This window comes from Monodelphis domestica, chromosome 6 (genome assembly GCF_027887165.1).
Source record: "Monodelphis domestica isolate mMonDom1 chromosome 6, mMonDom1.pri, whole genome shotgun sequence".
In the NCBI taxonomy this organism is placed as follows: Eukaryota; Metazoa; Chordata; class Mammalia; order Didelphimorphia; family Didelphidae; genus Monodelphis; species Monodelphis domestica.
In genome coordinates, this window is record NC_077232.1 from 282,159,600 (window position 1) to 282,172,835 (window position 13,236).

General features: G+C 34.6%; 1 protein-coding gene across 9 annotated transcripts in view; it reads left to right on the top strand.

The window, feature by feature from the left end:
• Positions 1-13,236, top strand: part of SMARCAD1 (SWI/SNF-related, matrix-associated actin-dependent regulator of chromatin, subfamily a, containing DEAD/H box 1) — a 103,739-nt gene that overhangs the window by 10,496 nt on the left and 80,007 nt on the right. For 7 of the 9 annotated variants that reach the window (XM_007495727.3, XM_016422971.2, XM_016422974.2 and 4 more), the window contains exons 3-4: positions 7,542-7,719; positions 11,036-11,186. In XM_007495727.3, coding sequence (XP_007495789.2) covers positions 7,542-7,719; positions 11,036-11,186 — 329 coding nt within the window. Of the gene's footprint in view, positions 1-3,161; positions 3,242-3,328; positions 3,351-7,541; positions 7,720-11,035; positions 11,187-13,236 lie in introns of those variants that run through there. The other 2 variants (XM_056803296.1, XM_056803295.1) reach the window with 2 other exon arrangements.

Consider the following 13,236-nt stretch of genomic DNA (forward strand, 5'->3'; position numbering starts at 1 on the left):
TTCACATGGAATTCCTTCACTTTATTATTCCTTTGAGCTCAATAGTATTCCATCACCAACATATGCCACAATTTGTCCAGCCATTCCCCAATTGAAGGGCATCTCTTTGTTTTCCAATTTTTTGACTTTGTGTGACTACTTTTTAAAAAAATTCTCACCTTCTATCTTAGAATCAATACTATGTATTGGTTCCAAGGCAGAAGAGCAGTAAGAGGGGTTAAGTGTCTTGCTCAGGATCACACAATTAGGAGAAGTGTCTGAGGCCAGATGTGAACCCAGGACCTCCTGGCTTGTGTGACTCATTTTTGAAGATTGGTGTGTGCAGTATATACGATGTATACATTATCTTAAATAATTATCTTTTTGAGGAGGGATACTATGATTCATCTGTCTAGGGAACTCCATATGGAAAAAAAAACTCCCATTACCAAATGCACATTAGCAACTGCTTTAAATTTATAATTTTACACAGCTACCTCAGGAATCAAGAGATTATGCATCTTGTATGTGTGTCAAAGGTGAGGACTCCAGGTGTTTTCTCTCTCTTAAAAAAATTATAGGGGGCAACTGGTGACTCAGTGGATTGAGAGCCAGGCCTAGAGATGGGAGGTCCTAGGTTCAAATCTGGCCTTAGACACTTCCCAGCTGTGTGACCCTGGGCAAGTCACTTGACCCCCATTGCCTACCCCTTACCACTCTTCTGCCTTGGAGCCAATACACAGTATTGATTCCAAGATGGAGGGTAAGGGTTTAAAAAAAATTATATACTGTGTAACCATTACCACCAAAAACATTTAAATAAACAAATGCATTAAAATTACAGGTAAAACCACAAACCACATTGTTTACAAATATATATATATATATATATATATATATATATATATATATATATTATATGCCATATGTCTTTATGAATCTCTTCTGCTTTTGAGTTTCTTTTGGATTTGTTTTATTTGGATTTTTTTCCTCTAGATTTTGTGCCCTTTTTTTAATGTAATCATCATATATATGATTCTAATTCTCTTTTCATCTCATATTTCCCTTATTTTCTTTATATTTCTAATATTTGTAATTTCTAATTACATAATATAATGTTTTGCCTTCAAATATCACAAGCTATCCATTTCCCCAGTTATTGTCAGTTATATTGTCATTACAAACAAAAGTTCCATGAGTATTTTCATATATACACAGATTTTTATTCTCTCAATAATGCCCTTTGGGCCTAATCCTAGTAGTGGGATCCCTAGGTCAATGAATGTGAACAGTTTTACTGCCCTTAATTTACATTTTCATCTTGCTTTCTAAAAAAAAATTCACAGTTGCTCCAGCAGTATATTAGGCCTCCATGTACCTATCAGCATTTAATTTTATCACTTTAACCTTTTTGGTTCTTAAGTACTATGCATTACTAGGGCCATAGTTAATGGGATAGGTCCTTAGGCAGCAGGCAGTCTGTTGTGAGGACCATACTCTTTCCAAAACCAAGTCTTTCCAGCTTGGTCATACCCAGTGGAACTTTTGTTCTAATGTCACAACCCCTCAGGAATGGAGGATTATTTCCATAGTATGATGAGTGTTAAAATAAGGCTTTTGCAGAATGTTTAAGCTCTCTAAACCATTGCTAACTATGGTTGGATTATGCATATTCTTAGATTTACATCTTCTACCAGCCTTATGCAAGGGGGGGGAGTAGGAATGTGGCTTCCATATAGCAATTATAACTAACTCATCTAAGATTTAATTTCTTTATTATTTACTTTTTATTAGATTTATCTAGTTTTAAGAAAAATTAAAGTTCCTCACTATTAGTTTGTCATCTATTTCCATCTTTATCTCATTTAGCTTTTTTCCTTTTAAAAACTGTATGTTATAATACTGGGTGTATACAGGTATAATATTGATAATACTTCATTATCTACAGTAGCCCCCCACCCCCAAACATAATGTAGTTACCCTGTTCTTTCCTATCCATTTTAGCCCCAACTCTGTCAGAGATCATGACTACTACCTCTACCTTCTCTGGATTAGCTGAGACATAGTATATTCTGCTCCAGTCTCTTACCTTCATTCTATGTGTACCTCTGATTTTTAGCTTGTTTCTTGTAATCATTCAATGTAAAACATTGTCAGGTCCTGGACTCCAGGTGTTCTAATTCAGACAGTTTTATCCATTATTCTGTATTGCCTTTCATTTAATTAGGAGTTTTTAATTTCTTTGAAAATGCTACTGCTACCATCCTGGCTTTTTATGTGCTTTATTCTTAATTGCAGAACAATATTTATTTATACAGAGTATCAATATTGATCAACAGAGCCCTTAGTTTAGTATAAGTTTTATGTTAAGTGATTCAACTTTGAAAATATATTTAAATGTACTTTTTAACCCTATATTTTCATTTGCCATTTTTCCTGTGCTGAGATGCAATAATTTATCTGAAAATGAATTAATCTTACGAAGTGGATTTATGTTAGCCATTCACTGAACTATTTATTGTCTTGTTCATTATACCCAATAAGCTACTAGTGATATGGGGAAATTTCTAATTTTCAGAAAACAATGTAATTCTTAATTTATTCAGGGTTTTAAAAACTAAGCAATGCCTTAGTTTTAGGGTCATTTACAAAAAGAGAAACTTTATTTCACTTCTATAGTTATATTCTAATCCATGATAGTCAGCAAGTCAGATACAGCTGTGATACTCTTGAGTGCCTTCAGAATATGCTGCCAAAAGGGAAAAGTAATGTTCTTTTTCATTTGGTATTGACAAACTGCCTTGTTATATTATTAATATTATTATATTATAATATTGCCAAGCTATATTAGAGAACTAGATCATAGAAATCCTATGAACCTTAAAGTTGCTACTGATTTTAGCAGTTATGTGTTCTAGCCCTTTTTGATAGGTTAGGAAACAAACCCTGTAACTAAAGGTTAAATGATTTGCTTAAAGCTACAAAATAGGTATTCCCCCCCAAAATTGCCAAATCTGTACCCTTTTCACTTCTGTAACTGCCTTATTTGAACCACAATAGTGTGTGACACTTTCTTCTCCTGGGTAGTCCTGGAGACCCTCCACATTCACATAATTTGCCTTTTGTGTTGTCACAACCACCTACTCTAAGTAATGACTTAATAACTCTTTGTTTTTACTAAAAGCCCTGAGGTTTACAGAGCTCTTGGAAAAGCTTGGAAGAATGGGTGTGGCTATATGCTGCTAAACTTTGCTTAGTCCAGGTATTTTGTTTTCAGGCAGTCTAGTGTTTTGGGAGCAGCTGGGAGGGTTGTATCCAAGAACTAAGTAGCACCAAAACCCTCCTATCCAAAAAGAGCCTATCAGTTTGAGGTTAGTTTAACTAGGTCCCCCTTAGACCTGGCCTATTAACTGTTTCCCATTAAGGACATTCTGTCTCTCCCTTTTGCAGATAAGGCTTCCCTGGGATGTGGTGCTTTATTTGTGTGTATCTAGCTGCTTTCAAGGCTCAATTCCAATGCTGCTCTCAAAATGAAGCCTTTTCTTGATCTTACCCCTTCCAAGTTATCACTGTGCTCTATCTCCTAAATTTACTTTTATATGCCTATGTATTTATTTTATCTGTGGACCTGCTTTAGGCTCCTTTTCTCTTTTTATAAAGGAAGCTCCCACTTTCTTAGAATCGAATAGGGTAAGGAAGATTTCTTTTTTGTCTTTGTAATCTCCTGCATAGATGGGGCCATATTGGTAGCTTTAAATGCTTGTTGAATTGAATTTCTATAAATTCTTCCTGAAAAGTTAAGTTTATTATCATTTACCCTGTAAGGTGGTTGATTATTTCTACACCTAGAGAAATCTGCTCCAGTTTTTTGAGGGGGAGAGGGGTTGGTCAGAGTATGGAGAAAGGTAAAAGATACTTTCCAACTGTAGTACCACATCTGCTTTATCCAGTTATATAGACATGTCTTCTCTAGAGCTTCTATCTGGGGTCTACATTTCTTCTATTTTGAATAGAACAACCTGAAAAGATATTTTTATATCTGATCTCTCTCAGCAGCCATTTTTTTAGCATTGGCAAAAGCCAAAGCCACAACTTTATTTTGGACATTGTCCATCACGTACTGATAATACTTGGGCTCAGTTGTGAATATATAGTTCTTTATGATTCTTAGTTTGGATACTCAAATGGATCCATGATTTCATTGATCCTACATTGATTTTGTACAAATATTAGCAAATTAGAAACTTTAATTTTGAAGTTGATTGCCCTTGATAAGCTTTGAGGTTTTCTTTTTAGTCTAGGTTTGGAAGAATCACTCAAAAACTCTGTTATGTCAGATTCTGTGTTTCTTAAAATAATGGTTGGTCAGTTGGGATCTAGATGGAAAGCAGGAAGAATGTATTGCAGAAAGCACACCCAACTTGGAGTCAGAACTCAGTATGAGGCCATCTACTATAACCTGATGGACATTTTTGTGTCTGTATTAGGTTTGGGCTAGTTGTTAGCACTCTGTGATACTATGAAAATGAAGCTTTTTGTTGTGAATTGACCAGTGCTAAAAATGCTTGAGGAGTGTTTGCTTTTATTTATGTTGGATTTATAGGACAAAGAGAAAGGATGACTTACCTAAAGTAAACAGAAATCAAAAGAAAGAGATTAAAGAGGAAAATAGCATGTAAAATAAGGGATTTCCTGGATTTAACTGAGCTTTTAATTTTGAAAGGAGGTGAGACAGGATGTCCTTCCTGTCAAAGAGGCCCATTGACCTCATGTTGGTCACTTTGAAAAGAATAGGTGCTGCCTGCTTGAGTAGAAGACTTATTACCATCTTTTGTAGTGAAGAAGCCTGTATAGCTGTTCTTCCTTATAGTGTTCATAAACAGATTAATACCTGTAACTCTGTTTTTGTATTTTAATTACCTTAGGATTTACCTTAGTATTTCCCTCAAAAAGATGGGTAAAATATATTTTTATAGTAAAAGGACCAAGTCTCAAGAAAATGGAAAAATTCAATTAGTGGACCGCAAAGAGCATCCTGGCTTATGAAAATATAAGCTGTCTCCCCTCCTCCCCCCATGTTATTTTAAAAAACTTGAAAAAGAAAGTGAGAAAATTATACTTTAATTTGCACTCAATGTTTTATCAGAGTTCTTTCTGAAGGTGGAGAGCATTTTTTCAAAATTGATTCTTTCAATCATTAATCAGAATAGGCAAATCTTTTACAGTTGATCTTCATTATGATAGCTCAGCCTTTTTCTTTTTGCATTTTTTTTTTTAGATCCAAGAGACTAGGAAATAGGTACACTTACTTGGTTACAATATACAGAAGCAAACTACCAGATTGAGTGGCAGCCTGGGATGATTTGCAAATGAAACCCCATTAACTCAGTTGGTACTCCTTAGAAACATTTGCTCTTTAAGCCTTTTATTCTCTTCCAGAAATCTAGAAGTCTGCAAAACCTTGCCTTAGATTACTAATTGTGAGACTCTGTGCAAGTCCAAGGGAGGTAAATGCTTTGATAGATTCTTATGGCCCTTTCGATTCTAAATCTATAACCTTTTGCTCCTACTATATTAAATCTTTTCTTTATCTTTTAATTATAAGTTTAAAAAGACCTTTTTCAGGAATGATAAGCTCAAGTTGCTGTCACTTCTATTTTCCTGTGATATCAGTGTTTAGAACCACTGGTATGCTTAAACCCTTGACTTGTTCCAGAAGTCTCTTGAAGCTTCACAGAACACTTTTCTGTCTCTTTCTCCTCTAATTAAATTTGCTTTTCCACAGACACCAATATTCAAGTTGAATTGTAAAAACAATCATAGGGTTTTTTTGGTGTGGTTTAATAGTATTATTATAGTTGCATTTACATTTTTTTTTTCCATTTTTAGCATATAGTAAATATCTCAGCTAGGTTATGGAATAAATAAGACTTTTTGGACCAGTTTAGAAACCTAATCACCATAACATTGTTTCTTTGGGAAAATGTGTTCAGTATTCAAAATAGCTGACAAAGAGATTAACTTTGGAATATAACCATTTTCTTAATTGCCGTATAGTGAGTTATATAGTAGGGGACTTTCGGTATCCTAAACACAATAACTTAACCCTTTCTTGATGATTCATGGCCTCCATTTTGAACATGGATTATACTATGCCTACTGTTGTTTGTTCCTGGGTGGTGGTGGACATAGTTGGCTGTCATTCTTCTTCTACGTGTTTCATACCACACCTTATTAGAGAATCTCAAGTATTCTGAGACCAGGCTATCATTTGTATCTTTTGGGCTTATCACAATTCCTGACTGTTGTAGATGATTAATTAATGACTTTTCATCTATTCATAGTCTGATTTTATTAATTTAGAAAAACTGTTTAGGAGATAGATTGTGTTCAGAATTTAGTTCATTGGGGAAAGGATGCCCATATGTACAAAAACATTATGATGGCTCTTTTGTGATAGCAAAGAATTTTTAAATTCCGGATACTTGTCAATTGGGAAATGACTCAACGAGTTATGGTATATGATTGTGATGAAAGACTATTGTGCTGTAAAAATGATGACAGGGATGGTTTCAGAAAAATCTGAAAAGACTTAATGAATTGATGCAAAGTGAAGTGAACAGAACCAGGAGAAGACTGTCCAGTAAGAGAAATATTGTGAAAATCATCAACTGTAAAAAATGTAGCTACTCTGATCAATAACTGTATTGATCCACATCAATTTCAAAGGAGTCATCACGAAAAATTTGATCTGCTTCCCAGTATCTGACTCAAATGAACTGAGTGTAGATTGAAGCATATTTGTTTCCTTTTTATTTTTCTTGGGGGTGAAGGGCTTTTTTTTCTGTAACATAGCTAATGTAGAAATATGTTTTGCCTAACATGTACAATGGCTATTTTATTTCTTGCCTTTTTAGTTAGATGGGTGAGAATTTGGTCTCTTTATATGAGGTTCTGTGATCCTATGGTTCTCTGCCTATGTGGAACTCAAAAGAATATAGTTTTAGGAATCCTAGTTTTAAGATGAAGTTTTGACTTAGGCAAAAGTCACCAGGGAAGGGATTGGGAAGTTTTCATGGGAAGGAAAGAGGAATAAATAAGAATTGAGAATTTAGGAAACAGGACCATAGAGAGGTACCATAATTGGGGGAGGGGGGCAAATCCAGGGCGGGTTGGGGACATTGATGTCAAAAGTGGTACAGAAATGGGAGGGTTTAAATGACGAATTTTTCAACTTTGTTTATGGCAAGAAACTCCCCTTTTCTCTCATAATATGTCTTGATTTGTCAATGTGTAAATCTTACACATTTGTATTTTGGTAGAAAGTAAAGTGAAATTTGGGGACTATTTTAATCATTATTAAATAATAAGACTCTTAAAGACCTTTGGAAATCATCTAGTCTCACTCATTCTGTAGATGAGGAAGTGGTGGTCTCAGAGACGTGAAGTGACTTGCCAAACGTCGCTACATTGTGCTGTTTCATTTTGCTTAAAACAGAAATGAAAGCTTTGGAATCTACATGTCCAAAAAAACTAACTCTCTTTTTTTTCTCCTCACACAGAAGATTCCAGTGTACCAGAAACTCCAGAGCCTGAAAGAAAGTCAGGGGTATCATATTTCAGGAATCAAAAAGGAATACAGTTTATCGATTTATCTTCGGACAGTGAAGATTTTGCCTCCCCAAATTGTTCTAATATAAATCAAGAGGAAAAGTCTGAAAGAGAACCTGTGATTATAGTGTAAGTAGAATATATTATTTTATAATTATGAAAGTTACAGTCCACTTTTTAAGAGGAATATTATTTTATGAATGATTCCAGATATCATACTTCCCTCTTTTCTTTTGGCAGTTTGTTTTGGTTCAATATAGATTTTTATACCATATTTCTTTTTCTTTTCTTTTTTAATTAAAGATTTCATTCATCTCACACAGGCCAAATCCAGGGGCTGAGAGTGGACCCCAGTAAAATCAAAGCAAGAATCAGTTATGCAGCCTTATAACTTCACCTGAGGTTTCTAACCCTTCCCTATTGTACTTGGTAAAAACTGCATGTTCTTCCAAGAAATTACAGATGCAGGAATTCTATGAGAAGGACATACAGTATTCTGTGAGAAGCTGGGTCATACATTGACAAGCTGACATGTTTGATTGACATATTGGTTTATCAGCCTATAGAAAATTCTTAAGCTTTGGTGAGGTAAACAAAGTCATTGTACTAAGATTGTAAATCATTACTAACCAGTGTCCATGTAAAAAGATTACCTAATCACTTAGTCTATGTCATTTTCTCTACAAAGTATTAGCTGTCACCAATAAACTTGCCACTTGCTTGCCGTCAGTTCTTTTGAGTTTGTCTTCATTCTTACTCCTTGGGATCCCAACCAGATGGTCCTGACAGTTCCACTATTAATTCACATTGAGTGAGTTTTTGACTGTCTCTGTTTTTGACATGTTTCTCCTCTCCTAAGGCAATCTTATGGTTCTCTATTGTCAGGGGCCTCATCATGAAGACACCCACTCAACATATTTACTGTAGCTCAGTCTCAGGAGATAGTATCTTTAACTTCTCTGATAACTGGGATTGTAAATGCCCACCTACCAAGTTTTACATTTTAGGGGAGTTTCATGCATGTAGTCTCTGAAGAAAATTAACTGTTTAACTTATAAGTACATTTTGTATTCAGTTAGCTTGAATATTATAAGTACTTATTTCATTGTGTTGGTGTAAAGTGAGCTCAGTAATATATATTCTTTAGCAAATCATTAAAGGAATTTATAACAGGTCATGTTACACTCATTTGAATTCATTTGTACATTTATTTTGTTGTTGATGTGTAGATTTAAATGCAAACTAGAACATCCCTTTAACTGATTTCCAAGAAAAGTTATGTTTGTTGGTAGAAATTTTCATGTTCATTGAATAATTTTTATTAGTCTATTAAATATGATCCCTGGTTATTTTTTAAAGTACTCAAGCATACTCAGTGGAGAAAATTTTTCAATCTTGAAATCTGATATTGGGGTCATTGTTACTTAAACTTTTGAAAAAAAAATTTGCTTATTATATTTAAAGGAAAATTTTTTTTATTGTTAAAGACTTTTCTTTTACTTTTTCAATAAGAATGTCATAACAATAACAGACCAGAGAATTATATTTGGTGCGGTAGGGTGGGCAGAGATCTCAATAGTAGAAGTTAAGAAGAACTGTCTGAAAAGATTTGCCTTATAATAGTATAGTAGTGAGTTCTCATTTACCAGACATGTTCATGTCTTAGAGGCTAGAAAACTGAGTGGTGATATAGATTTGATTCTTTTTTATGGTAAGTATTAGTTGGAATGACTTCTGAGTTGTATCCATGGACTCTGAGATTCTTTCCTTCATTGTTCACTAAGAAGCAGAAATCACTGTCACAAGAAAATAAATGGGGGCAAACTTGGCCAAAAGATGTTTTGATGCCTTATCTGTTTTTGTGAAAGTTTTCTTGTTGGTTTACATTTCACATATATTGTGATAAAAGTGAATCTGATTTCCATTAAGTAATACTATTTCTAGGGAAATGTTCTTCACTCAGGTTCAGTGGATGCCTATCTTCTTTATAGACGTGATCCCTAAATATCACATTTAATTTGTGATATATTTTATTTATGTCTTTAAAACAAATAGTTAATCAAATAGATTAGGCAAAGAGAAATCAGATGATTTGGGGTTGTTTTAAGAATGAAACTACAGGGGCAGGTAGGAGACTCAATAGATTAAGAGCTAGATCTAGAGATGGAAGGTCCAAGATTGAAATCTGGCCTCAAATACTTCCCAGCTGTGTGACCCTAAGCTAGTCACTTAACTCTATTTCCCTAGAGTCTCTTAACTCTATTTACCTAGCCCTTTCTGCTCTTCTTAGAACCAATTCACCTTATTGATTCTAAGATGGAAGGTAAGAAGCTTGTTTGTTTGTTTGTAAGAAGGAATTTACATAACAAGATGAACTAGGGAAAGTCACTGGGAATTGTTGCTCTTGTAAAATAATGAGTTTGAACCACATGATCTCTCAGATTCTTCAAAGTACTAATATTCTTTGGTTCTAACTGTTATCATATCCCCTTGTCCTGCATTTCCTTGTCTTGCATTTCCAATGCAGGCATGTCTTTTTCTTTTGTTAATGATTCTGAAGTGAAATAGATATTCAGAGTGAACATTTGAACCAATCAGAAAATCTTTAGTCACTGGTAGACTTTACCCATGTCCCTTGTAAAAAATTCTATCATGGGGGCAGCTGAGGCCTAGAGAGGGGAGGTCCTAGGTTCAAATCTGACCTCAGACACTTCCCAGCTGTGTGACCCTGGGCAAGTCACTTGACCCCCATTGCCTACCCCTTACCACTCTTCTGCCTTGGAGCCAATACACAGTATTGATTCCAAGATGGAAGGTAAGGGTTTAAAAAAAAAATTCTATCATCATAATCTCTCAGAAGCCCTAGGACAGCAAACATAAAAAGCTTGAAGGGAAGGGGAAGATAATATACAGGAGCTAGGCAACAATAGGTCAAATCTCTAAATCCTGTTCTTCCTTCCCTGGACTTAAAATGAACAGTTTTCAAAAGGAAAGAAAATTGAGAGACTGAACATTAGGCAGAGTTCTGTAGATCTTATTCACTATTCCTCATAGATAGGCAAATGATAGATAGATAATGCCATAAGTGGGAATGTTGATTTAGAGACATTTAATTGTTAATTTATGAAAAAGTCCTTACATTTCAGTAAAGTTTTGCCTGAAAAAGGAAATTTCTCTATCTTAGCAAATGCATTATAGGGAAATCTGATTTCTTCAGTTGCTAGTGCCTTTGCTTTCAAACACTTAACTATATTGAATTTATTTGTATTTATTTTATGAATACCTATAATTATCCATGTTGTCTCCCCTCTTAGCATATTTCATTGTACTTTTAGCACCTGGCTCAGGTCCAGGCACATAGTATTCCCATAATAAATACTTGTTTCTTGTTTGAGGTAGTATTTTAATGAACAGACATTTTTTTTTCTCCTAAAAATGATGACAGTTCTGAGCAATCTGAAGATGAACAGACTGAAGAGTATTCTAATATGACACAAAGGAATGATGATATCTCAGAATTGGAAGACCTTAAAGATGCAAAGCTTCAGACTTTGAAGGAACTCTTTCCACAAGGAAGTGACAGTGATTTACTTAAGGTAACAATTAGCTTCCTTGAATAAAAGACCTCTCCCATGACTCTGTTAGAGATTATTACCCACCATTTTAAAATATCTTAATGGTTGGGGAGGCAAACATAGTAAAAATTAAACTGTTGTATTTTGGGCAAATATTGCTTACATAAAGCCATCACATAATACGTAATATATTATTGTAATACATAGTACTATATTGTGAAATAGTAAGTGCCAAGAATATATTTGTCTAAAGGTAAAAATCTCATGTTATATATATCTGGGCTGGGTCAGGGAGAATCCCAAATATTTCTGGCTTATATATTCTTGTTTTGATATAGTTCTTTGATTTTATTGATGTTAGGATGAAGAAATATCTGCTATCAGGGTAGATCAGTGGTTTTTGTTTACATGTGAGTAGCATGTGGTTCTGACTGAAACCAGCCTTGATACCCAACTCTCACCCCTCACATCCTCCCTGTCCCCCTTTCACATTGCCTCTCCTGGCTTGGTGTGGTTATTTCATTGTGTAGGTCACCCTCATCAGACAACGCATTTCACTTCTCTGGCCTTCAGTTTCCTTGACTGTAAAATGATAACTTAGTACTAGATTCTATCTAGAACTCCTTTCAATTCAAAAGAGGTGATCCTAGGAATCAGTATATTTTCTAGGACTAGTTAAAGTCTGATAGGTAGGGAACGAATAATATATCTCAGTGTAGGGCAAAAAGCTCTGACTTTAGATCCAGAGAACTTAGAGAGTTCTAGCTTTCCTACTTTTTATCTGTATGACCCTAGAGAAGTTTCTTTTGCTGGCCTAATGAAGGCAGACTAGGAGTGTGATTGTTCCAGGTATCCTCCATCTTGTTTTTAGTCTTTTGTATGGCAAACTCTAGGGATCTTTAGTGCTATTTGATTGTGTAGCAGTGACTCAAAGGCAGTACAGCTTAAGACTTTCCAAAGATAATTTCCGGATTTGTTACAGCTTCCTATATGATTAATGTTTTGGAAAAACATAAAGCATAATAAAGATCCAGGCCTCTTTTTCTCTTTCCTCACCAAGGAATTAGGGGGATTTTTTTCCATTTCCAGTTTTATACTTTGTGGGTAGAAAAGGAGACATTAGTGTATGAAATTTCAGTTCATATAGGATTTTTTCAGGCTTATGGTATTCAAATAATAGTAATGCTAATCTTGCATACCTAATAATCTGGATTGTTTTATCACTCATCATGACAGTTTCCTTAAAGATGAGACGGTGTACAGAAGTGCAGAACTGATCATGGAGATAGTAGCAAGATGATGATGTAGTGAATAGAGTGCTGGGCCTGGAATTGGGAAAGACCAGTGTTCAAATCTTACTTTAGACACTTACCAACTCTGTGACCCTGGGCAAGTCACTCTGACTGCCTGAATTTTGTCATGTGTAAAATTACACCTGCTTAACCACTCAGCCTTGATGTGAGGATCAAATGAAATAATTGGAAAACACTGCAAACCTTTAAAGTACTAAGCAATGCAAGCTGGAAGGGTAGTGTTCTAGATGGGTGGTAAACAATTACCCTGTTATCAGGAGATCTTTAAGTGACATTGGTAGATAACCATCTGACCAAGTTTCTTAGGAACTCTAGCTGCAGAATATTGAAAGAATGTTCCAGGTTTGTAGAATAATGGGATATATACAGTGCTTAGGCATTTAACCAGAAAGGTTTTTTTGACATTTTTAAATCAAAGCCTTATGTAAATAGAAAATTTATCAAGTTGATACAGCAGGAAATTTGACTTTTTGCTTTTTTGAAAGGTGGTACATTGCAAGGTTTTTTAAAGGCTTGGACTATGAGATTGAAACAAAATTTATAATGCTTATAAGAAGGAAAGAAAACACAACTGTACCATAGATATTTTTTAGGTTTTTTTTTTTTTAATTTTTTTCAACTGGTTAGGAAGAGGCCCAAACTTGGATTTGAATCTTGATTATTTCATTGTTTGCAGAATACACTATATAGATCAGAAATCTTAATTAAAAAAAAGGCATACTATTATAATATTACTGTGTGGATAAATAGAGAAAATC